This window comes from Hemitrygon akajei, chromosome 17 (genome assembly GCF_048418815.1).
Source record: "Hemitrygon akajei chromosome 17, sHemAka1.3, whole genome shotgun sequence".
NCBI classification, from domain to species: Eukaryota; Metazoa; Chordata; class Chondrichthyes; order Myliobatiformes; family Dasyatidae; genus Hemitrygon; species Hemitrygon akajei.
This window is the reverse complement of record NC_133140.1, coordinates 12,955,589-12,982,231: the sequence shown is the minus strand read 5'-3', so window position 1 is coordinate 12,982,231 and position 26,643 is coordinate 12,955,589. Positions and strand designations below refer to the sequence as shown.

At 45.0% G+C, this 26,643-nt stretch overlaps 1 protein-coding gene across 13 annotated transcripts in view; it reads left to right on the top strand.

Annotated features, from left to right (window-relative positions):
• Nucleotides 1–26,643, top strand: part of mtss1lb (MTSS I-BAR domain containing 2b) — a 189,218-nt gene that overhangs the window by 37,548 nt on the left and 125,027 nt on the right. For all 13 annotated transcript variants that reach the window (XM_073069688.1, XM_073069686.1, XM_073069687.1 and 10 more), the window contains exons 2-3: nucleotides 15,473–15,534; nucleotides 19,433–19,506. In XM_073069688.1, the coding sequence (XP_072925789.1) occupies nucleotides 15,473–15,534; nucleotides 19,433–19,506 (136 nt within the window). The remainder of the gene's footprint in view (nucleotides 1–15,472; nucleotides 15,535–19,432; nucleotides 19,507–26,643) is intronic.

The following is a 26,643-nucleotide window of genomic DNA, read 5'->3' as shown; positions in this document are numbered from 1 at the left end:
TTTGTGTTTTGGTGATTCTGTCCTTCCCAATGTGAATTTGTCGTCACTCTTGACCATACAGAACTCCAGTGGAGTGTGTTCTTGGTCAACAAAGTTTGCAATGTAAGGGACTGTGTACTAAGGGCATTTCTTGGCGTATACCTTGGCCACTCCTGCAACAGATGGTGCTGGGGACTTGCAAGTGTGCAGAGATTCCTACTGGTGCTTTGAACAAATCTGATGAACCTAGTCCTTGAGCTCTGGACTCTCCGAAGATGGGATTCTGAATACTAGGCCTTGAACGCCAATCTTGTGTGTCATGTGCCTAGGTGGTGACTGCTCCTCGTTCCTCCCTGTTCTGCTGGCATCCTACATGTCCATGTTACTCACCTTTGAATCTGGAGTGGAGGCTTAGATTTAGGCCTCTCCCTATTTCCCAACATCCCTGTCCTTGAACCTGAAACAACCTAAAAACAACTGAATCTGAGCTGCAACCTTCTCAGTCTCTTAAATTCTAATGAATCAAGTCCCTATAGGTTAGTTGGCCACTGTAAATTGCCCCTGGTGTGTAAATGGATGGTAAATCTTAGGGGAAGATGTTAAAAATGTGAGAGCAATGGGTGCTTGGTGACTGTTATGGACAGTGGGCCAAATGGCCTTACCTGTTCTCCTTGACTAGGTCATTACTGAGTTGGCTCATGGATATCTGGGTTGATATCAGACAGCACTGATGTGGAGGAAAGAGAAAACAGTAGACTTTCAGTCTGGAATGGAGGTTGTCTGGAGAAAGGCAGGAGTTTGGAGGGGAGCAAAGTTGGTCCAATAAATCTGCTCAGTTCCTGGCTGGGGCTGGAAGTTGTGCAGACGTAGGCACAGAAGAAGGAACTTCCATTTGTACAGTGCATTTCACAAGCTCCACACTCTGGTCAGCTGAGTTCCTGGCTGGGGCTGGAAATTGTGCAGACATAGGCACAGAAGAAAGCACTCTGTTCAGCTGCTTTCCACCATGAGTCATAGCTGCAAAAATGAAAACAAGGCAACCAATTGCGTGCACTGAGATGCCATAAAGATGTTAGTCTGAGAGGATCCCCAGGCAGTCAGCAATCAGAAAGGGGCCCATTGCTCATGATTTATGGCCCTTCTGTTGTGCTAGCAACAGTGCAAAGTCTAACCATATTGACATTCTTGTAATTTGTGCCACTGATTTGAGTTTAAAACCATTCATCCTAAGCCTCAAAATATTATAAGTCAGGTATCCCTGGCTACAAACTTTGTCTCTTCCCAACCCACTGTCCCTATACTGACTGTCCATTGCTGTTCTTGGGCTGTGCTCCTTGCCACTCCTAATCCCCACTCTCCCTCTGTCTGTTCCTCGGTTGAACAAAGCCCCCCTCCCCCATTCCCATTCCTGGCTGGGTCTTTGTGCGATCTGCAAAAGTTGTTGTTTCCAGTGTCTGCAGTAGTTACTCCATAGCTTTTTCAGTGGCAGTTTAGCTTCAAAGTTTGTTAACAGATGGGTAATGTGGAATGAAAGCAAAAAGTAGTAAGGTGAAAAGTAAAAGTGGCAGGCAGGCAAATCCAGGGCAAAAACCAAAAAGGGCCACTTTTCAACATAATTGTATAAGGGCTAAGAGTGTTGTAAAAACAAGCCTGAAGGCTTTGTGTGTCAATGCGAGGAGCATTCGTAACAAGGTGGATGAATTGAATGTGCAGATAGTTATTAATGCATATGATATAGTTGGGATCACAGAGACATGGCTCCAGGGTGACCAAGGATGGGAGCTCAACATCCAGGGATATTCAATATTCAGGAGGGATAGACAGGAAAGAAAAGGTGGAGGGGTAGCGTTGCTGGTTAGAGAGGAGATTAACGCAATAGAAAGGAAGGACATTAGCCTGGAGGATGTGGAATCGATATGGGTAGAGCTGCATAACACTAAGGGGCAGAAAACGCTGGTGTGAGTTGTGTACAGGCCACCTAACAGTAGTAATGAGGTTGGGGATGGCATTAAACAGGAAATTAGAAATGCGTGCAATAAAGGAACAGTAGTTATAATGGGTGACTTCAATCTACATATAGATTGGGTGAACCAAATTGGTAATGGGTGCTGAGGAAGAGGATTTCTTGGAATGTATGCGGGATGGTTTCCTGAACCAACATGTCGAGGAACCAACTAGAGAGCAGGCCATTCTAGATTGGGTATTGAGCAATGAGGAAGGGTTAGTTAGCAATCTTGTCGTGCGAGGCCCCTTGTGTAAGAGTGACCATAATATGGTGGAGTTCTTCATTAAGATGGAGAGTGACCATCACTCCATAATTTGTTAATTCAGAAACAAAGGTATGAGACGTGAATTAGCTTTGAAGGTATGAGACGTGAATTAGCTAAGATAGACTGGCAAATGATACTTAAAGGGTTGACGGTGGATATGCAATGGCAAGCATTTAAAGATTGCATGGATGAACTACAACAATTGTTCATCCCAGTTTGGCAAAAGAATAAACCAGGGAAGGTAGTGCACCCGTGGCTGACAAGAGAAATTAGGGATAGTATCAAGTCCAAAGAAGAAACAGATAAATTAGCAAAAAACAGCGGCACACCTGAGGACTGGGAGAAATTCAGAGACCAGCAGAGGAGGACAAAGGGCTTAATTAGGAAAGGGAAAAAAGATTACGAGCTGGCAGGGAACATAAAAACTGACTAAAAGCTTTTATAGATACGTGAAAAGAAAAAGATTGGTCAAGGCAAATGTAGGTCCTTTACAGTCAGAAACAGGTGAATTGATCATAGGGAACAAAGACATGGCAGACCAATTGAATAACTACTTTGGTTCTGACTTCACTAAGGAGGACATAAATAATCTTCCGGAAATAGTAAGGGACCGAGGGTCTAGTGAGATGGAGGAACTGAGGGAAATACATGTTAGTAGGGAAGTGGTGTTAGGTATATTGAAGGGATTAAAGGCAGATAAATCCCCAGGGCCAGATGGTCTGCATCCCAGAGTGCTTAAGGAAGTAGCCCAAGAAATAGTGGATGCATTAGTGATAATTTTTCAAAACTCCTTGGATTCTGGATTGGTTCCTGAGGATTGGAGGGTGGCTAATGTAACCCCACTTTTTAAAAAAGGAGGGAGAGAGAAACCGGGGAATTATAGACCGGTTAGTCTGACATCGGTGGTGGGGAAAATGCTAGAGTCGGTCATCAAAGATGTGATAACAGCACATTTGGAAAGAGGTGAAATCATCGGCCAAAGTCAGCATGGATTTGTGAAAGGAAAATCATGTCTGACGAATCTTATAGAATTTTTTGAAGATGTAGCTAGTAGAGTGGATAGGGGAGAGCCAGTGGATGTGGTATATTTAGATTTTCAAAAGGCTTTTGACAAGGTCCTACACAGGAGACTAGTGTGCAAACTTAAAGCACACAGTATTGGGGGTATGGTATTGATGTGGATAGAGAATTGGTTGGCAGACAGGAAGCAAAGAGTGGGAGTAAATGGGACCTTTTCAGAATGGCAGTCAGTGACTAGTGGGGTACCGCAAGGCTCAGTGCTGGGACCCCAGTTGTTTACAATATATATTAATGATTTAGACGAGGGAATTAAATGCAGCATCTCCAAGTTTGCGGATGACACGAAGCTGGGCGGCAGTGTTAGCTGCGAGCAGGATGCTAAGAGGATGCAGGTGACTTGGATAGGTTAGGTGAGTGGGCAAATTCATGGCAGATGCAATTTAATGTGGATAAATGTGAGGTTATCCACTTTGGTTGCAAGAACAGGAAAACAGATTATTATCTGAACAGTGGTCGATTAGGAAAAGGGGAGATGCAACGAGACCTGGGTGTCATTGTACACCAGTCATTGAAGGTGGGCATGCAGGTACAGCAGGCGGTGAAAAAGGCAAATGGTATGTTGGCATTCATAGCAAAAGGATTTGAGTGCAGTTTTGGTCCCCTAATCTGAGGAAAGACATTCTTGCCATAGAGGGAGTACAGAGAAGGTTCACCAGATTGATTCCTGGGATGGCAGGACTTTCATATGAAGAAAGACTGGATCGACTAAGCTTATACTCATTGGAATTTAGAAGATTGAGGGGGGATCTTATTGAAACGTATAAAATTCTAAAGGGATTGAACAGGCTAGATGCAGGAAGATTGTTTTCGATGTTGGGGAAGTTCAGAACGAGGGGTCACAGTTTAAGGATAAAGGGGAAGCCTTTTAGGACCGGGATGAGGAAAAACTTCACAGGGAGTGGTGAATCTGTGGAATTCTCTGCTACAGGAAACAGTTGAGGCTGGTTCATTGGCTATATTTAAGAGGAAGTTAGATATGGCCCTTGTGGCTAAAGGGATCAGGTACAGGGTTCTGAGTTGGATGATCAGCCATGATCATACTGAATGGCGGTGCAGGCTCGAAGGGCTGAATGGCCTACTCCTGCACCTATTTTCTATGTTTCTATGAAAGTGTCCGAGAACATTTTTTTGTTCTTGTGGATGTTGACAGAAACTGTTGCTGCTGTATCAGATTAAGAGTGTACTGGAGCAAACCTATTCCCATACTTTTTACTGGAGGAGATCACAATTGCTGAACAAGAAGAAAGACTGCTCCTTGTGATTTACACACTCCCTCACCTCAACCACATGACCACATGGAAAACCAATCATATTCATTCCATTTGGGTAGCCTCCAACCTGATGGCATGAATGCGATTTCTCAAACTTCTGGTAATGCCCCCCACTTCACCATTTCCCATCTCCTTTTCCCTCTCTCAGCTCATCTCCTTGACTCCCTCTGGTGCTTCTCCCCCTTTTTTCTTTATTCCATGGCCTTCTGGCTCTCTCACCAGTCCCCCTCTAGGTTTCACCTATCACTTACCCCTCCTCTCACCTCTTAAATCTGCTCCTCAGCATTTTTTCTCCTGTCCTGCTGAAGGGTTTTGGCCCAAAAACGTTGACTGTACTTTTTTTCCATAGTTGATCCCTGGCCTGCTGAGTTGCTCCAGCATTTTGTGCGCACTGCTCATACTCAAGTCTTCGGATTACAGAGGCACCATTTCCTGCCCAGTTCACTTACTTAGACAGACAAGGGAAGCCATCATTATTTTATAGGGCCAACTGTCTTGCAGAATGATGAGAAGCCTTTGATGATTTTTCTGTTTTTCTTGTGTCAGTGGGTGGTGACTCTGACTTTAATGGAAATCTACTAACGCATCCTCCCTTTCCCAACTGTGTAATGAAAACAACTATGCATTACTTTTCTTCTCTATCTCCAGACTCCTCCAAATCAGATTCGAGGTTAATATCACTGGCATATATCATGAAATTTGTAATGTGTCAGCAGTACATTGCAATAAATAATAACTGTAACTTACAATAAGAACCTATTTATAAAATTAAATTAGTGGGGGAAAAAAGGGAAAAATAGTGAGGTAGTGTTCATGTCCATCTGATGGCAGAGGGGAAGAAGCTATTCCTAAATCATTGAGTGTGTGCCTCCTGTATCTCCTCTGTGATAGTAGCAATGAGGAGCACTGAATGAGTGCTTCAGTGAGTAGCAATGAACTGGGAGATGGGAGTCCTTAATGACGGATTCTATCTGTTTGAGGCATCTCTCCTTGAAGATGTCCTGGATGCTAGGAAGACTAGTGCCCATGTTGGAGTCCTGTGCAGTGCCACCCCATACTAGATGGTGATGCAGCCAATAAGAATGCTCTCCACGGTACATCTGTAGAAATTTACTAGTGTCTTTGGTAACATACCAAATCTCCTCAAACCCCAAATGAAATCCAGCTGCTACCTTTGCAATTGCTCAGGATGATCTTCAGAGAGATTGACACCAAGGAACTTGAAATTGCTCACCATTTCCACTTCTGATCCCACGATGGTGACTGGTGTGTTACCCTTTCTGAAGTCCACAACAAATTCTTTGGTCTTACTGATGTTGAGTACGAGGTTGTTGCTTCGACACAACTCAACTAGCAGATCCATCTCGTCCCTGTATGCCTTCTCATCACCGTCTGAAATTCTGCCTATAATAGTTACGTCATCAACAAATGTATACAGCTGTCCCCTGTTTTTTGAACGTTTACTTTACGTCAACTCACTGTTACAAAAGCCCTACATTAGTTACCTGTTTTCGCTAACAGAAGGTGTTTTCACTGTTACCTAAAAAGGCAGCTCGCGAAGAGGGCAGTGTGTGAAAAAAGGCAGCGCGCCCCGAGCAGCCGAGCCTCTCTCCCGGAACTGCATTCTAGCCGGCATTGCTTAAACACGTGCCTGTCAGCATCTGTGCTTTATGTCGATTTATTTTGTACATCTGTTAGCAAGATGAGTTCTAAGGTATCGGAAAAGCCTAAAAGAGCGTGTAAGGGTGTTACACTTAGTGTAAAACTAGACATAATAAAGCGTTTCGATCGTGGTGAATGAAGTAAGGATATAGTGAGTTTGGCTGAGGGTTTATGGAAATTGACGAAGATGATGTTGAAGAGGTTTTGGCCTCCCATGACCAAGAACTGACAGATGAAGAGCTGATGAAGAAGAAAGGATAACAATTGAAGCCGAACGCAGTAGCGAATGGCTCGAAAGTGAAGATGTCCAGGAACTGAACGTGAAGCAATTGTGTGAGATTTTCACTGCGATTGACAATGCTGCAATGATTGCAGAAAAGTATGACTTCAATTTTGAAAGGGTATGTAGATTTAGGGTAGGTTTGCAGGATGGTTTGAGTGCTTACAAAGAACTGTATGATAGAAAAGTGCGCGAGGCTAAGCAGTCAAGCATACTGTCGTTTTTCAAGCCTTCCACATCAGCCACAGCAGACGACGAAACTCTACCTTCGACATTGAGGCAGGCAGACATAGAAGAAGGTGACCTGCCTGCCCTAATGGAAACAGACGATGATGAGATGACATCCCAGTCTCCCACCACCCCAACCTCCGACGACTCAGCCTAACACACCATCATCAGTGTCCTCACTGTCTTCCTGATTCCGGTAAGTAAAACCACACTAGGCGTACATTATTTCTACCGGTACTTTATATAGGCTGTGTATTTTTATGTGTTATTTGGTAGCTTTATAGCTTAACGGTTACTGGAAAGAGTGTTTCTGCCAGGAGCGCTTGCGCCGTGTGTTTCTGCCGCGAGTGCTGCTGAGAACGCTTGTGTGAAATTTTCGCTGCGGTGGACAGTGCTGCAATAATTCTAGAAAAGTATTCCTACATTATATAGGCTGTGTATTTATCAGATCATTCCTGCTTTTACTATGTTACTGTTATTTTAGGTTTTATGTGTTATTTGGCATGATTTGGTAGGTTATCTTTTGGGTCTGCGAACGCTCACAAATATTTTCCATATAAATAAATGGTAATTGCTTCTTCAATTTATGACATTCCGGCTTACGAACTGTTTCATAGGAACGCTCTACCTTCGAAGAGCGGGGGAAACCTGTAGATGGCATTTGAGCTGTGCCTAGCCATGTAGGCATGGGTATAGAGAGAGTAGAGCAGAGGGTTAAGTACACATCCTTGAAGTGTGCCAGTGTTGATTGTCATTGAGGTGGAGATGTTATTTCTTCTCCACACTGACTGTGATGTTTTGTTTTGCTTTGTAGGAAGTAATGGCCTGCAAACCCTGCCAGAGTTGTTGTGCATCCGATTCCACCTCTAAACACAATCAGAATTGTTCTTTTACACTTTAGATAGCCCCCCATAAGTCATACCTGGCCTTTTTTGTATAGTCCTAGACTTGAATACCACAGACATAGCCCTCTGCAGACTACGAATCTCCTAGTTCATCTGAGGCTTGTTCTTGTAGGTACATACTCATCCACACAGGTTTTAATGAAGTCAGTGACAACTGTGGCGCATCATTCAGTTCCAGCTCTTTGCCATATTAAGATGAGCTTTATTTACCTGGCAGATATTGGAAACTTCATGAAAACTTCCTAATTGGTGTCATTATTCTCAACATATCACATGGGAGATAAAGTCACCAGAAAAGACAAATGAGAAACTCTTTGCATGATTGATACCAGAATGGGAGAATGAGAGAACACAAATGTTCTCACAGACATTGAGAGAACACAAATATTGGCAATCTTATGGGGCTTTCTTTATCATCTGGGAAAAATGGGCAGCTCTTTAATTGATCACCTTTAACGTAACAAAACTGTCTAATAGTATAAGTGTGGAAAGTCCTTGATGCTGGTGTTACGTGTTTGCAGGAATTTGGATCATCTACCCAATGGAAGAGCAGAGAAGAGAGAATGTCCTGTGTGACTGGGGTCTTTGATTATGCTGACTGCTTTACTGAGGCAGCTAGAAGTATAGTCAAAGTCCCTAACTGGGAGGCAGGTTTCCATGATGTGCTGAGCTGTGGCTACAGCTCTGTGATTTTTACATCAGATCAGCCATCACAAGTGACAGACAAGGCTTGAGGGGCCGAGTGACCTTTTTCTTACTTCACCTCATTTATTAAGAAGGAGCTAGATAGGTATCTTATGGATAGGGGAATCAAGGGATATGGGGACAAGGCAGGAACCGGGTATTGATAGTAGATGATCAGCCATGATCTCAAAATGGCGGTGCAGGCTCAAAGGGCCGAATGGTCTACTTCTGCACCTATTGTCTATTGTCTATTAACATACTGCAGCACGTTATAGGTGTGGAAAACAGGGATGTTTATCAAGCAGTTTATCTATTGTGAAATTGCTTTTGATGAGGATATTTTAACAGTCATGAGTGTTATTCAGTCACAAGTATATAAAGCGAGTAGAGTAGGGAGCAAGCCTTGTGGTGCACCTGTGCTGAAGGAGATCAATTGATGGAAGTGTTGCCAATCCAAACTGACTGGGGTCTGCAAGTGAGGAAATGGAGGATCCAGGAGATATACACAAGGAGGTATTCAGGCCAAGATCCTGAAGCTTATTGACTAGCTTTGCTGAGCTGTAGTTGATAAGGAGCTTACTGATGCATGCATCTTTGCTCTCCGGATATTCCAGGATGCTGGGCTGGGGGTTGGGGGCTTGAATAGGCTGAGAAAGCACTGTAAAATGACCCCTGTGGTGTAAGTGAGCAATAGAATCTGGGAGGACTCTGGGGGAATATAATGAGATGAATGTAGATGGGTGGTCAGCATGGACTCAGTGGGCTGAAGGGCTTGTTTCTATGCTGAATCTCTCTGACTCTTAATGCGCCTTTAGCTTTGTACCTGCATGATGGTCCTGCTAGCAAACATGAGCTCACAGCACCAGGGACTGTGTTACATTTGTACCAACTTGTGATCTTAGTGAAGATGCCTCTCCGAGAGAAATCAGTAGCTCCAACTTTTGACTGAGCCATGGTCTGAACATCTCCCAATCTGGGCTCCCTGGTGCTGCGCTAGTGTGCAGGGAGATGCTGTGGAGGTAATTCACCCAAAGGCAGGGCAGAGTGCTGGCACGGTTGAGGGAGATTGCCCCTTTTTCCTGGCTCTTTGTGATCGAGTCAAGTGGTTATCTCCCCTTTGGAGGCAGGTTTCTTCTGGTGAGGGATGCTTCCACCGTTTGAAAGATCTTGCTGTGCACAACACGACTGCCAAAGTCATAGAAATGTACAGCACACAGATGGGCTTGTCAGCCCGTCTCATTCATGCCGGCTGTGATGCCTTTCCACACAACCCCCTCTTCACCACATTGCACTGTTTTGTTGCACTTTGCCTATCGAAAAGCACTTCCAAATAATAGACAATAGACAATAGGTGCAGAAGTAGACCATTCGGCCCTTCGAGCCTGCACCGCCATTTTGAGATCATGGCTGATCAATTACTATCAATACCCGGTTCCTGCCTTGTCCCCATATCCCTTGATTCCCCTATTCATAAGATACCTATCTAGCTCCTTCTTGAAAGCATCCAGAGAATTGGCCTCCACTACCTTCCGAGGCAGTGCATTCCAGACCCCCACAATTCTCTGGGAGAAGAAGTTTTTCCTTAACTCTGTCCTAAATGACCTACCCCTTATTCTCAAATAATGCTCTACCCATCGATTCTAGTGGCACTTCAGAAATAAATTGTTGGTTTTGAGATATTCCAGGACTATTAAAGGCAGATTCTCCCTCTCTCCTTCTCTGCCCCTCAACCTCCCTCCCTCCCTCCCTCCCAGAGTATGTTGCCTCCTCCCCATCCCCTCTCCCCTGCCTCCAGCTCTCCCTTCCTCTCTTGCCTCCTCATGTCCCCTCACACTCCCTCAGTACTGCAAGCTAAGCGTCATGCCCTCTCACGCTCTTCAACATCCTCTCAGCTCCATCACCCCTCTGCCCCCTTTTCTCTCTATCTTCATCCTTCCCTTTTGACATTTTCCACACTGAATGTCTCCCCCTCCTCTCTTCTCCCTGACTCTGTATGCAGTCTGGACATTGTCCACAATGAACAATTCCTTTCACTGAATCCAGACTAGTGCTCTCTGTTACTGTGACTGCCTGATGATGTGTTTGCCAACCTTCAGTCTATTGAATCCATAAAACCATGCTGTGTGCAAGTCCGTCTATCAGGAACCATGCAGCCTGTAGTGTGATGAATGGCTCTGTTATGGAGTCCCAGCTGCAGCCTGGCACAGTTCTCCGCACTGTCCTTCTCAGAGGCTCTCTGTATCTTCAACTCTGCTTTCTCCTGTCCCACTCATGCACTGAGGTTCCTCGCCTGCCTTGCCTTTCATTCTCCTCCTCTCCCAGCCACTTAGGACTTCCTCCTTTACCTCATGCCTGCCCTCTGTAGAGTCGTACTGTACAGAAATAGGTCCTTCAGTCTACTGAGTCACACTCAACCATCAGCCACCCATCCACACTAATCCTAGTACAGGCCCTTCGGCCCCGTGATGCGCTGACCTTTTAATCAAACTCTAAGCAAAACCTTCCTTCCAGCATAGCCCTCCATTTCTCTGTTATCCATGTGAATTTCTTAGTGCTCCTAATGTATCTGCCTCTACGCCACCTCTGGCAATGCGTTACACACACTCACAGAAAAACTTGCCTCTGGTATCCCCCTATACTTTCTTGCAATCACCTTAAAATTATGCCCCCTCACATTAGCCATTTTTGCTCTGAAAAAGTCTTGGGCTGTCCATGCGATTCATGCCTCTTATCATTTCTATCAATCCTACACTAATCCCATTTATTAAAAAGTTCTTACCTCTGTTCTTACCTCAGCTACCCTGGATTCTACCATTCACCTGCACATCAGGGACAACTTGCAGCAGTAAACCTCCCGGCCCGTGTGTCTTTGGGTTTTTGGAGGAAACTGGGGCCCACTTTGTCACAGAGTGAACGTGCACAGACAGTGTTAGTGGTTGGGATCGAACTTGGGTCTCTGGCACTTTGAGGCAGTGTCTCACTGGAGTGGCACAGCTAGATGAGCTATGGGTTTATTCAGCATGAAATCAAGCCCTTCGGCCCTTCTTGTTCATACCAACCAAAGTGCCCGTCTGAACCAGTCCATTTGCCTGTATTTGGCTCATCTCTTTCCAAGCGTTCCTATCAGTGTACCTGGCTTTTCAATATTGTAATTGTACCTGCCTTTGCCACCTCCTCTGACAGCTTGATCCACACATCCACTACCCTCTGTATGGAAAACGTGTCCTTCAGATCTCCTTCAAGTGTTCTCCCTCACAAATCTGTGCCCTATAGTTGAAGACGCTCTTGTCCTATAAAAGACCATGACAATCCACCGTATCTATACATATCATGATTTTATAAATCTTTAAAAGGTCACCCCTCAGTCTGCTTCACTCCTGGGAGACACATCCCAGCCTATCCAGACCCTCTTTGAAACTCAGGCCCACCGATCCAGACAACATCTTTGCCAATTGTTTCTGCAACCTCTTTATCTTAACCACATCTTTCCTATGGCAAGGTGGCCAGAACTACATGTAATACTCTAGGTATTGTCTCACCAATGTCCTGTTTGCAGTGACATTCCATAATGTCTTGGGCCAGGCCTGAGCTCCAGCTGAAGCTCCAGAACTGTTGCTCCAATTGTGGCCGTGTCGTGGTGTGACTGCTGCACCAGGAGAATGGTGGTGCACTTGTGCACAGGACAATGACATCAGCTTGATTTCCATTCCAGCTCAGAGGGTTCTGACATGGCCAATGAGGAAACCGCAGATGGGGTGGGAGATAGTGGCTGGACGACGGGAGATGGAGTTTGCAAAGCAGTCCTTCTACTTGCTGGCTTGCACAAGTTTCTGTGTCTCATATTGCATGCCCTCTTGGTTCTCTATACTTCCTCCAATTTGAACAAGGACTCCCAGGAGTGAGAGGGCCTGTTGCATTTCTCAGTGTCCTGAAATCCTTTTTCCTGCTTGTTGGGGCACCTTTTCCCATGATGGACTCTGTAATTTTGCTTTCAGAGTCTGTTCTCAGGCCTGTGAATGAGGTGTCCTGCACGGTGTAGCCAGCAGAATATAGCTGGGCTTCATAAACAAACCCGGAGGACAACTGATTCACAGTAATGAAGACTCAAAGTAAATTTATTATCTAAGTCACTATATGTCACTATATACTACCCTGAGATTCATTTTCCTGCAAGCATTTAAAATAAAATAAAGAACTACAATAAAATTTATGAAAATCTATACATAAATACTGATAAGCAACCAATGTGCAAAAGACAACAAGTGAAAAAAGTACTGAGAACGTGAGTTGTAGAGTCCTTGAAAGTTGGCCTGTAAGTCGTGGAATCAGTTGCATGTTGAGGAACCTGACTGACGGTAGTAGGGTAATAGCTGTTCCTGAACCTGGTGGTGTGATAGTAACAAGAAGAGAGCATGGCCTGGATAGGATGGTGGGGTCTTTTTATGATGGGTGCTGCTTTCTTGTGGCAGCGATCTGTGTAAATACACTGGGTGGTGGGAAGGGCTTTGCGTGTGATGGATACCACTTTCTCGTTCCTGAGCATTGCTGTTCCCGTACCAGGCCATGATGCAATCAGTCAGGATACTCGCCACTGTGCATCAATGGAAGTTTGTCAAAAGTTCTGGGTGACATCTCCGCACTTTACAAGCAGCTCACTCAGATTGGCATCTCGTGAGCAATCTGCCACACCTTTAGACCATTCTGGTGCATGCTGTGCTGCAGATTCCAACTTACCAATCTGGTTTGCACAAAGTTTTCTTTTGCGATGTGCTCATTCAGGGTGAGGAGCAGTTGTTTGGGCTGGTGGTGAGGCAGATTTGACGGGAGGTGTTTATGGATGGCAAAATGGCAGAGCTGGTCGTCTGTGACTAGTTTTTGTTTGGTGTATGTAAAATTATGGACTGGTACATCTCAGAAATGGGCCCTTAGGCTCACGTGGCTTATCTGTGCTAATCCCATTTGCCTCCCTCTCCCCTCCTGCCCTGTCCAGATGCCTTTTAAATGTTGCAGTTGTTCCTGCCTCCTCCACCTCCCCTGGCAACTCATTCCAAATACCAACTTCTGTTTGTATAGGGAAAGCACACCCAGCAGATCCTCTTCAATCATTCTCTCTCTCACCTTAGTCCTGTGCCCTCTAGGTTTAGATACCCTACCATGCTGGATATCTGCCCGGTCTTCACTGCTCAGTTCTATATCCTCTATTACGTCACCTTCACTCCAGCTTTTCCGTCACTCCATAACCCTCAAGCCCTTCAATATCCTCATGAATCTTATCTGTACCCCCTCTAACTCAGTTACATCTTTCCTACACAGTGTCAACCAAAACTGTACACAATACTTAGTCTAAGGAATCCAACAGTTTGTCCAAGTATGACATGATGTCCCAACCCTTGCATTCAGTGCCCTGAGATATGCAGGTAGGAATGCCATACATCTCCTTCACCTCTCTGTCTAACTGTGTCGTCATTGTCAGTGGGCAACTGTGAATTCAAGAGTTGTTAGAAAGCATCACTTGGGTGCTGCATCTGGTAGAGCTTGTGTCTCACAGCTCCATCGACCTAGGTTCAATCCTGGTCTAAGGTTTTGTCTGCGTGGAGTTTGCACTTTCTCCTTGTGACTGTGTGGAGCGTTCCTTCCACTTCCTGTTGTTTCCTGCCCGCATCCCAAAGACACACAGCTTAATTGGCCACTGTAAATTGCCTTGGTTTGAGTGTAAGTAGGTGAGTGTAAATCCAGGGTGAGTTGATGGAACTGTGAGTTTGGTATGAATGGCTGTTCGATGGCTAGCAGGGAGTTAGTGGACTGAAGTGCCTGTTTCCATGCTGTTTCATATTTGTCATCATGATTTATTATTGAGGGATGTAAACATTTAAGTATTCTATATGTTGCATTCTGAATTGTTTCCTAAATCTGAAATCAAATTGTAGTCTGGCTTGAAGCATCTTGAAGAATACGTGTCACAGTGATACTGTGAAGGCAGGAGAAAAACTGACACTTGCTTCCAAAATTTTAGGTGCATTTTTATTTGTGAAAGAAATCACACAGTGTGGGAAACACCTAACGGCAAAGTGAGGAAACTCCCAGTATGTCAGCCAGAAATAATTAGTGTTTATGGAATAAACCAGAGGCAAGATTTTGCACCGTTGAATCAATTGGCATTGGCCAGCTCCAGATCTCCAGTTGGGTTTGTTGAACCATTGAAGAGTGTGAAGGGTCTGGAGTTCACATAGAGCATGTAGGAAAGAGAAAAGGTCCTGCAGATTCTCAATAGGCCAGGCAGTGTTTGGGGAGAGAAAAATCAAGTTAGACAATGGACCAGAAATTTGTTCACACAACTCCCATTAAAATCAGTGCAGTGTTGTCAAAGTTTACTCTGTCTAGAGTGGGGCAGTTTTATTGTATCTGAGCACCCATCAGAAGATCCACTTCCTGCATCTTTTGGAGTTGTATTTGGCCTCAAATACTAGAGGGTATAGATTTAAGATGGGGGGGGGTGAAGTTTAAAGGAGACTTGTGAGGCAAGTATGTTTTCTTTACACAGAGTGGTAGATGGAATGTGCAGCCAGGAGAAGTGGTGGAAGGAGATACAATACCAGCTGTTTAGAGATACTGAGGCAGGCACATGGACATGAATGCAATGGAAGGATAGAGACATGTGCAGGCAGGTGGGATTAATTAAAATCGACATGGTCTGCACATCCTGAGGGCCTGTTTCTGTGCAGTACTGATCTATATTGTACTGTTATAGAGCACTGCTCTTTAACTAGGGAGCAGAGTTCTTTTGACCAATGTCAACAGCAGTGGAACGTAGAAAACTGGTTTCAAATGAAATTGGTCATCTCTGCAATTTGACAGTTCTTATTTTCTCATTCATCAGAAATGTTGTTTCCCTGCCATCCCTCAGATCAATTTCTATGTCCTCAATGAGATTTATCAATTTCTGCGGTTTAATATAGTGAATCCTATGTGTGCCAATCTATCCCTCTCCCCCTCCCCTGCCCCTCCCCTCCCCCTTTCACCCCCACCCTATCCCTCTCCCCACCCCCCTCCTTTTACTGAGAGGATAATATTGCCTCATTGCAGTCTGTAATTATGCCCTTTGCTTCCCTGTAGGGATCATACCCAATCTGGGAGGACTTCAATGCCAAAGCCGCCAAACTTCATTCCCAGCTCAGGTAAGGGGAACAGGCGTTCAAGTGAAATCTGAATGCCCAACATGTCAAGTAACTGGGTGGGTGAAGAAATAAACCAGAATGCCATTCGAAACCCTCTTACAATGAAATTGCCGTTTCTCCAAGGAAGCTGTGTCAGTACCTAAGCACTGCACTTTCATTCTCATTGAAAATTTTCTCTTTCTACAGAGAGCATTAACCAGGGACTATAATCTTGATGTTTGAGCAACATTGCAGTTTAGTTTCCCAGTTAATGAATAGTCTGTTGCAGACCTGTGGTCTCAAGAATTCCTTGACCTCATTGGTTTTACAATGTTGGGATTCAGTGGTTATCATTCTATTTAACAAAGTATGACACCCATCATTAGGTTTAACCACCAGATTTCATTGAAGTCTCAGAGCCCGAGGTAAGGTCTTCAGCCAGTGTGTGTATACACACTCACTCACGCACCTTGCCTGCGTTCCCAAATTGACACTAAATGCATCCATCCTTATCCACTGCACATAGCAGCAAGTTCCACATTCAACCTGTAAAGTACTTTTGCCTAAATTCCTTGTTAAATTTATTGGAGCCTTGTTTGCTAATTGTCCTGGATGTTTAATGTTCCAACTCACTAGCTTTTAGCAATTTGTATGTACACAGCCGTATATCTCTGTTCATCCACAGGTACCCTGTGATCTCATTTGAATAATGTCTCAGTGAAAGGCAACTTTGGGAGCTGGGTTGTGAAGACCAAGTATGTAGAGCCAAAGCAGAGAGCTGCTTCCACCTAATCAAATCAGCTTGCAGTGGTCAATATTTTTATTCAACCCCTGCTACCTAATCTGTGGTGGCTACAGTGATGTTGCAGGGGTAATGTTACCAATTATCCAGAGTCTCGAGTTCTAACTACACTACAATTTAAATTTAATTCATCTGGGTATTTAAAACAAAACTCTTCATCATCATAAAGTTATTGAGTTACCCTAAAAGCTCACACAGTTCACTAATGTCCTTCGTGGGAGAGAATTGCCCATCCTTACCTGGTCTATGATCCTGACCCACCTTTACATTTTGTTCTGAAGTGCCTTCTGAAGTTCCTCAACAAATCCCTTAGTTTTACCATTACCAAGACTTTCAAAACTGAGGAGTCAAACTGAATGGACAACTGCCTCAATTTGGACACTGAATGCAGGCAGGGTAGAGTTGCTTCATCAGAGCCCAGATGAAGGGGCACATCTGCTTATCCCCTTCCAAGGTGCTGTCTGATGGCTGAGTCCTTGCTTTTATATTCCAGTCCTCTCGCAATCAATTTGCCTTCCTTGCCACCTATTCAACCTGCAAGAAAATCTTATCCCCTCTGATGGTAGATGCATCTGTCTTTGGGTGTCACAGTGTCTTCACTCCAGAGAACACCCTCCGTCACGTTGTCTGGCACTACTTCCATCCTAGTAACACATCTGGCAATTCAAAACCAGCACAATCTACAATCTTGTGTCTTTGCTCTACTGTTCCTCTCAAGCCAAATTGGCCTTGGTTTATGAAGTGCTACAGAAGGTTAAGAAACATAGAAAACCTACAGCACAATACAGGCCCTTTGGCCCACAAAGTTGTGCAGAACATGTCCCTACCTTAGAAATTGCTAGGGTTACTCATAGCCCTCTATTTTACCAAGCTCCATGTACCTATCCAAAAGTTTCTTAAAAGACCCTATCATATCCGCCTCCACCACCGTTGCTGGCAGTCCATTCCACGCATTCACCACTTTGTGTAAAAAACTTACCCCTGACATCTCCTCTGTACCTACTCCCCAGCACCTTAAACCTGTGTCCTCTTGTGGCAACCATTTCAGCCCTAGGAAAAAGCCTCTGACTGTCCACATGATCAATGCTTCTCATTATCTTATACACCTCTTTCAGGTCACCTCTCATCCTCTGTCGCTCCAAGGAGAAAAGGCCGAGTTCACTCAACCTATTCTTATAAGGCATGCTCCCCAATTTACATCCTTGTAAATTTCCTCTGCGCCCTTTCTATGGCTTCCATATCTTTCCTGTAGTGAGGTGACCAGAACTGAGCACAGTACTCCAAGTGGGGTCTGACCAGGGTCCTATATAGCTACAACATAATGCTGAGATAACCAAAAATTAAGAAGAGCCAACTCACATAAATACCATGCAGTTGATAGACCTGAACAAGCTCACTAGCTCAAAGCAGTCCTGCCACACCCAATGGTGTAGTTAACAAGTAGAGAGGGCCTCAACAACATCTCCATCCTCAATAATGGTGGGACTCTGCAGGTGAGTCTAAAACATTTCCAACATGAACTACAAAGGTGGCCCTCCCTGTTTCCTCCTGAGATCTTCACCAACACCAGCCTCTAGCCAAATTAAATGCTCTCCATGTGGTATCGAGCACAGGTTACTGGTCCAGGCTATCTCATGGATCAAAGGTACCTTCAATGTCAGAGAAAAGTATACAATATACATCCTGACATACTGAGGAGTGCCCCAAAGAATGAATGACAATCAAATGTCAGAACCCCAAAGTCCCCCACATCTCCCCCTCCCACGCATAAACAGCAGCAAAGTGACGACTTCCCTCTCCCTCCAGCAAAAAAGGCATCAGTGCCCACCACCGAGCAAAGCATCAATAAAGACACAGGCTTGCAGTACCCCAAAGGCGCGCTAGTCCTCTAGGCCGTGTCCTTGGTATATCGAATAGTGGCCAGTTGTGAAACCTCAAGAGTGGGTCCCATTCCTGCAAAGAACTGAAGTCAGGGTCTTCAAAAGAAAAGGGAAAATGACTCCTATTATCATTAATATCCCTCATCCTGGCTACTGTTTGGAGGCCTGTATATAACTCCCATTAGGGTCTTTTTACCCTTGTAGTTCCTTAACTCTTCCCACAAGAATTTCACGTCTTCCAATCCTATGTCACCTCTTTCTAAGGATTTGATTTCAATTTTTCCCAAAAGAGCTACCCCTCACACTCTGCCTACCTGCCTGTCCTTTCGATACAAGCTGTATCCTTATATGTTAAGCTATGATCTACGTTCAGCCATGACTCAGTGATGCCCACAATGTCATATCTGCCAATGTCTAGCTGTGCTAAAAGTTCATCGATCTTATTCCATGTACTGCATGCGTTCAGATATAACATCTATCATCATATAATACCCATTATCAATGTGCTGGGGGGTGGGGGGGGTTGATGTGATGAAGGGCCTATTTCCTTCTATTCAGGAGCCTAACGACAACAGGATAGAAGGTAACGATACAAGCTTTCAGGCGCTTGCGTCTTCTGCCCCAGGGGAGAGGGGAAATGAGAGAATGTGTGGGGGATGGGTCTTTGATTATGGCCGCTGCTTCACTGAGGCAGCGGGAACTGGAGACAGACTACGGAAGGGAGATCGGAATCTGCCAGGCGTCTAATGCTCTCCGTTCATCCTGGGTGAGTGCAGCCGCAACGGTACTTTGGACATTCAGCACCATTCAGGGTAAAGGAGCCCAGTTAACTCGTGTTCCGTCTGCCTCCCCACATATTCATTTCCAGTGCACGATGACTCCTGGACATATCAGTTAAAAAGTTCACTCAGTTACCCATCCAGGTCATTCCAGCAGCACTTCCTGAAGCCCCAGTCTCCTCCACCATGATGGACATGACCAGCAGAGGCAGGGAACACCGTCACTAGAAGGCCTCTCCAAGTGGCATAACATCCTAAGGAGAACTCACTGCTGTTCTTTCGTTGTTGCCGAGTCTAAACTTTGCAACTCCCTCCCAAGGGAACATCTTCCCCAAAGGACCTGCATGGTTCAGGAAGGCAGCTCACCACTGCCTGCTCAAGGATGGCAGAACAATATCGATTTAAAATTCAGAGTGTATAATTTCTGACACTATGCTCTCTTCTTTCCTTTTTCTCAGGACCACTGTATTGGCAGCAGCTGCCTTCTTGGATGCATTTCAAAAAGTGGCAGACATGGCAACGAACACACGAGGTAGGAACCATCAGAATTATTAAGTGATTGAGTGCATCTGATCTCACTTCGGGAGCGGTCCCTCTTGCAGGAGGACATTATCTGGCCATCTTGTCCTAGTGATCTGTGCAATGGATGATTCCCATGTGCAATGACGGTGCCTGGGAGTGAATCCGGACTGGAATGTAATGGAGGGATTTGGATGGTCTATGTGAAATGATGGATTTCTGGGAGTGAGTTGCAAGCTGTAATCTGATCCAGGGGTTCAGAGCTTTATGCTCAGACTGACATCATACTGAACATGAATACAAATGGAAAGGCTGGTTTTGTTTATTATGGAATACGTTACCCAGTGTAACATGTACCATTATGGAGGGGGCTACTAATCTTTGTCACCAAAAAGTGCTGTTGCTTGCACAGTAGGTGAAAGGAACGATGGGTGTAACTGTGCTGTCACAGGAAGTTGTGTGCGCCGATTGTGTCATGACTAAAACAAGGTTTCTAAGCATTGTGTTGCTGAGGGTTTGCATCCAGCCCTATGGTGAACTTGCTCTTTTGTCCACAATCCAGTGATAAGGTAATGACTTATCTGGCCTGTTCTGTTGATAATGCTATTGGAGAAAATGTGAAACTGATCAAATTGTGCAAGCCTTATATTTTTTCCTGTTGTGTGATGGTATTTTTAAGAGCTGTATTCCAGATAAATTTGCTGAGGGTGTTTGGGTGATTCTGAACATCAATTTGGGGAGGGTCCTTCCTTGCTTTGCCATGATCAGACAAGTGCACTTGCCTGTCATGATTTAGAGACTTGTGTGGCAGAAGGAAGCTGCTGACCTTTGTCTGATTTCTGAATTACTCATTGCGTTGGGAGGCAGAGATTGAAATACCATGGACCTTCTGAGGACGTGGGATGGAAGTCAGTGGCAACAGATGTAAGCCTCTTTGAATTCCACTGGAATGTTGGCAATGGACAAGCATTTGGCAACAGAGGGTATTTTAATGAAATGCCAATACAGATCGCTTTGGAGCCTGGGCACTCTCTTAAGAAGAGTTAACAAGACTATGATGAGAATTCAGGAATTACTGCTTCAGGGTTGTTTTATATGTGCAGATGGTTTAAACCTCCGCAAGAGAGGGGTGTTACACCATGCGAAGTCACATACAAGTTGAAAGTATTTAGATGTCAAAGGATTATGAGAGAGTAGGCCTGGTCATTTCCGCTTGTTAGGTGGACAGCAGCCAGAGTGTACGAGTTAATCATGAAAGTCACATAAATATGTTTATATGTTTGTAGGGTGGGTTAGAATCCAAAATCTACCCATGATTTTATCCAGAATTAGTTGCTTGAAGCAATGGAATTTTAAATGGAGTCCCAGGCGGGCAGAAGAATCAGAATTGGGTTTATTATCGCTGACGTATGTCATGAAATTTTTTGTTTTGCAGCAATACATTAAAAATTACTCTAAGTTATAATTAAAAAATCAGCGTTGATCTAGGGAACTGAAAGAAGGGAGAAAGAAGACACGTGGAACTTGGACCTTTCACAATCTTGTGTCCCAAAACATTTAAGAACTAATTAGCTCAGCAAGATCCCATGACTAGCAACTAAACAAGCGAGGAGATGATCACTATCTTATGATGCTGGTTGAGGAAAAATAAATTGGCCAGGCTAATAGAGAAGTACCTTCCTTGCCGTGAAATAGTACAGTGGAATTTTGTGCATTCACCATGGGTTTTTGGTGTTGCTGTATTATTGTTACATCAAGTCAAGTCACTTTTTATTGTCATTTTGATCATAACTGCTGATACAGTACATAGTAAAAATGAGACAATGTTTTTCAGGACCATGGTGCTACATGAAGCAGTACAAAAACTACACTGAACTATGTAGAAGCAACACAGAAAAAAAACTACACTAGACTACAGACCTACCCAGGACTGCATAATGTGCACAAAACAGTGCAGGCATTACAATTAATAATAAACAAGACAATAGGCACAGTAGAGGGCAGTAAGTTGGTGTCAGTCCAGGCTCTGGGTATTGAGGAGTCTGATGGCTTGGGGGAAGAAACTGTTACATAGTCTGGTCGTGAGAGCTCGAATGCTTCGGTGCCTTTTCCCAGATGGCAAGAGGGAGAAGAGTTTGTATGAGGGGTGCATGGGGTCCTTCATAATGTTGTTTGCTTTGCAGATGCAGTGTGTAGTGTAAATGTCTGTAATGGTGGGAAGAGAGACCCTGATGATCTCAGCTGACCTCACTATCCACTGCAGGGTCTTGCAATCCAAGATGGTGAAATTTCCAAACCAGGCAGTGATGCAGCTGCTCAGGATGCTCTCAATGCAACCCCTGTAGAATGTGGTGAGGATGGGGGGGGAGGTGGGAGGTGGGAGATGGACTTCCCTCAGCCTTCACAGAAAGTAGGGACAGTGCTGGGCCTTCTTTGCTATGGAGCTGGTGTTGAGGGACCAGGTGAGATTCTCCGCCAGGTGAACACCAAGAAATTTGGCGCTCTTAACGATCTGTACTGAGGAGATCGGTACAAGTATCAAGATGAAGAGAAAAAGCTTGTCTTGCATATTGTTCTTACAAATTGAATCATTACAGGGTGCATTGAGGTAGAACAAGGTAAAACAGTAACAATGCAGAATAAAGCGTTACAGCTACAGAGGAAGTACAGTGCAGGTAAACAAAGTTCAGGATCACTGTGAGGTCAGTAGTACATCTTTTTGTCAGAGTGTGCTTTAGGAGATGAAGGATGCTGAGGGTCTGTGGAGAGGAGTGTCTGATGTGCGTGTAGCTGAGCTCGAGCCTGGTAGTACAGCTGCAAGCTTTTGTGTCTTCTGCCCAGTGGGAGGGCTTGTCCAAGAGAGAACATCCAGAATGGGTGGGTGGGGTGTTTGTGGGCTGGCTACTTTACTGAGGCAGCAATGTGTCTGGCCAGAGCTCGTGGAATGGAGCCTGGCTTCAGTGATGTGCTGAGCTGTAAGCACAACTCTCTGCTGTTACTTTGCAGTCACGTGCTATGGTGTCTTGTCAGAATGGCAGTATATCCTCCAATGTCAGCGCAGCTCGTGAGAACGAACTCGCAAGTTTCCCAAGTGAGGCTGGTAACTCGTGGCCTTCAGACTCTCACAGAGCTGCTACCTCCTGGCATCAGGGTACCAGGCTCAATCCTGACCCTGGACTTTGCATGTTTCCCCCTCTGACCGTGTGGGTTCACCGCACTCTTGCTTTCCTCCTACATCCCAAATACTTACAGCTCAGCAGGTTAATTGTCCATCATGAATTGCTCCTGGTATGTTGGTGAGTGGTAGAATCTGGGGCAGGTTGTGGGGAGAGTATAATGGGATTGGTGTAAGTGGGTGTTTGTTGGACTGTAGGGCCTATTTTTCTGCAGTCTGCCTTTTCAAGGGTTCCCAGTCATTTTATTGTCATTCTTCAGTACACAAGTGTAAAATGATTGTTGCTCTGGGACTGATGCAGTATAAAGAACACGGTAAGCGTAAAGAACACAATAGATATAAAAGCAATCCTGTAAGACGCAATGTACAAGTAACTGAGTATGGTGGTTTATACGCAAGGTTAGCTTCCATAGATCGGTTGTAGATAAAGTGCAGATGTATGGGTGGTGACTGACAGGAAATGAAGTGACAACGTGACTCTTGACGAGAGGAACTCTTTGGTCGCAGCAGGGCAAATGGACAGTGACTGTCAGTTCGGTGTAACTATGAGGTGTGGAGTGTAAGCGTAAAGTGGCAGTTTATAGGGGATGAACGATGCTGGGGGTCTGCGGAGAGGAGTGACTGACGTGTATGTAGTGGTGGAGTGTGTTAATGGGTGAAAGGTGTTGATCAGTTTTGGGAAAGTAATTGTCTTTGAATCTGAGATGGTCCTGGTGTGAATGCTTCATAGCACTTTCCCTGATGGGAGTGGGAAAAACAGTCCATGAGCAGGGTGACTGCAATCCTTAATGCTATTCCTGGCCTTTTTCCAGCACCTTTCTGTATATATGATCTGGATGGTGCCATTGATATTAACTGCCCGTTGTAGAGTCCTCCTGTCCAACACAGTTCAGTTTCCATACCGCACAGTGATGTGGCATGTTAGTATGCTTTCAACACGCATCTGTAGGAGGCCGTGATTATTAACTGGTTGCAAACACGATCAGTGGCCAGGTGGCGCAGCTGGACACATCCTGCCCTGGGACACTGTGCAGAGTTCCTCCGCCTCTCATGAGAGCCTCTGTCATTTTTATCCCCAGTGGCTAATTTTTTACATTTTTGGCCTTTGCAGGGGTGTGTCCCAGCTACTAAAAGATGTTAGTGCATTGTGATACTGTTTACGATGACCAGCAGTCTGTGAGAAAGTCAGCCTAACTGTTTTGGAAGGCCACTGCATCAAGCTTCTGTTATCAAGACCCATATATGGATCAAGTAGTGGGGTGGGGGTGCATAACTTTTAGTAATTGCTTTAAGAGATGTGTGTTCCCTACATCTAACATTGGCGTTTAACTAAGCTTGTTCCCTTTAACATGGGAGATGCGGGGAAGATTGGGTAAACGGAGCACTTGGGGAATTATTTTGGGTGCTGAAATTGAACACAAAGTTATCTTGATGTGAAACTTGTCAATGAGCGAAAGCGTGAGGGCGGGGAAAGGAACAGGGCTGTCCTCTGCTTCTTCGTCTTTTAATGGCAAGAGAGGGAGAAGTCTTGCACAGAAGCAGAGACGAGAGGAGCAGTGCAGTGAGGTCACTGTATGTAAATTGCCCAGTACGCAGTGCAGGAGCAGTGTTGTTGTGAATGAGTTCTGATGGAGAACTGGTATTTTAGTTTGTTGTTTGACTGATGTGGAGTCACAGCAATATAACATGGGAATAGACCATTCAACCCATCGTGTCCATACCACTCAAGATGCCCATACAAGCTAGTTCCATTTGCATGTCTACAGAGTTGGGGAAATATTCACACTGAGGGACTCCACAGTAACCCAACCACACATTTTTAATAAAAAAAAGGCTTCCTGCAGGAGAGAGTTCTTGGGCTTGTTGTGCAGCTTTCAGCTCTTAAAATGTGTTACCCGATTATCCCCAGCACGTGCTCCTTCACCTCATTGCTGTGGTTTTGCTTTGAAGGATTATTCTTATTTTTCTGTTGCTGTCCCTTCCAGTGTCTGCTTTGATCACCTCCTCTCCCAGCCTCTGTCCCCTCACCCTATCCTGCCCCATCTCCTTTTGTTTCTCCTTATCTGTCTCTACCTATTACCCACCAGCCATGATTGCTGACTCCATCCCTTTCCTCCCTCACCTGGATCCACCTATCATTTGTCAGTCCCCTGCCTCACCCCACCCCCTTACCTCTTTACATTCCCTCAACACTCTCAGTACTGAGGCAGGGTCTTGATCCAAAGCCCCACCTGCCCCTTTGCCTCCACAAATGCCACTTGGCTGCTGAGTTCCTCCAGCAGTTTGCTTTTTGTTCCAGATACTTTTGTGTCTGACTCTGACTTTGTGCTTCATGCAGTGTCATCTGTGCTAAGCTTGTATAGCTCTGGTAATATATTGTATAATAATGCTTTCTAAAGCACTCTGGGATATTTGTTCTTGCACCTATGATACTTTAAGTTGTGTACTTCTGTGATAGTGAAGGATTTGCTGTGATGTCGATATGGTCAGGTCAATACCCTGCGTATCCCGTGCCTTTTCTAGTGTGATAGTGAAGGATTTGCTGTGATGTCGATATGGTCAGGTTAGTACCCTGTGTATCCCATGCCTTTCCTGATGTGTGGATGAACATTTCCCTCTAGCGTTGTCCTTTCCTCATTGAGTAACCTCAGTGTTGGCTTCCACTTACTGCCAGGCCTTGTACAAAGAAGGGGCAGAAGACAGTGAAAAGAAATCCACACAAAGAGGCTTATTTGGGCTTCACAAGGCTTTGCTTTGATTCCTTGCCTGTGCTTGAATCGCATCCTTGTGCTCTGATTCAGCTCTGTGAGGGTCAGTGATGCTTAACGCTGACCATTAATAGACTACACGCAGTCACTTGGTTCCATAGTGGCTTCCTGCCCACTGAGGCTTTGAGCAGGGATTCCTTACTGAGAGAGATGTCCAGTGAAACTGTTCAAGCAGTCCTTTCACCTCGAGTTGGCCAGTCGGTTTTGCACTCCCTAGAGATACAAAGCAAGGAAACTGACCCTTCGTTCCACTGTCTCCAAACCGATCATCAACCACTGATTCAACATTGCTCCCATTTTCTATTCTCCATGTAATCACCCCCTCCCCATTGTGCCACTCACTTACACACCAGGGACGGTTTACAGCAGTCAGTAAACTGGGGAAGCAGCCACTTTCACAGGGGGATTGTGCAAACTTTGCACAGACTGCACCACAGATCAGGGTTGAATCCAGGTTCTTGGCATTGTGAGGCTGCAGCTCTAACAGTTGTGCCAGTATGCTGCCGCCACTTCATGTGGGTCTATTGCAGCAGTGGTCTTTAATGCTGACACTTTCTCAGACAACACAGGTACGCACGTGTGTGTGCAACACAGGCACGAGCACGCACAGACACAGAGCGAGAGACAGACACACCAGCAACAGTTAGTTCAGCAATTGTCTTATAGTCCTGTCTTTGGCTGCTGTCTGTGTGGAGCTTGCATGCTCTCTGTGTGACCAGTTGGATTCCTCCCACTTTCCAGACAGGTGCAAGTTAGTAGGTTCCTTAGTCACTGTAAGTTGCCCGAGTGTGCAGGTGAGTAATTGAATCTGATGAGAGAAAGAGGAATGGGATTGATTAAATGGGTGGTTTCTGGTTTCCATGCTGCCTTTCTCTGTGACAGTGGGAGGTTTAGCTGTTTTGGTGTGAGTGATCTTTGGTGAAGTTTAAAGCTGCCTTGTGAAGTATCCCGTTGCAGGCAGAACTCAGTGAGTTTAACTTTTTTGCTCCTGCAACTGTGAAGTGGCTTCTGGATCTGCGAGCGCCTGTTTACGTTGGAAAAGCTTCAAACACATTGTGCACAATTGAAGTGATTCTATTTATCTGTCAAAATGGAAACGTCGAAGGCTCCTGAATGGAAAAGGCCACATCACTGTCATGATTTTGTCTGGAAATGATCACACGAGCATTTTTATACAGAAAGTTTTGTGGCTTCGTGCTTTGACATG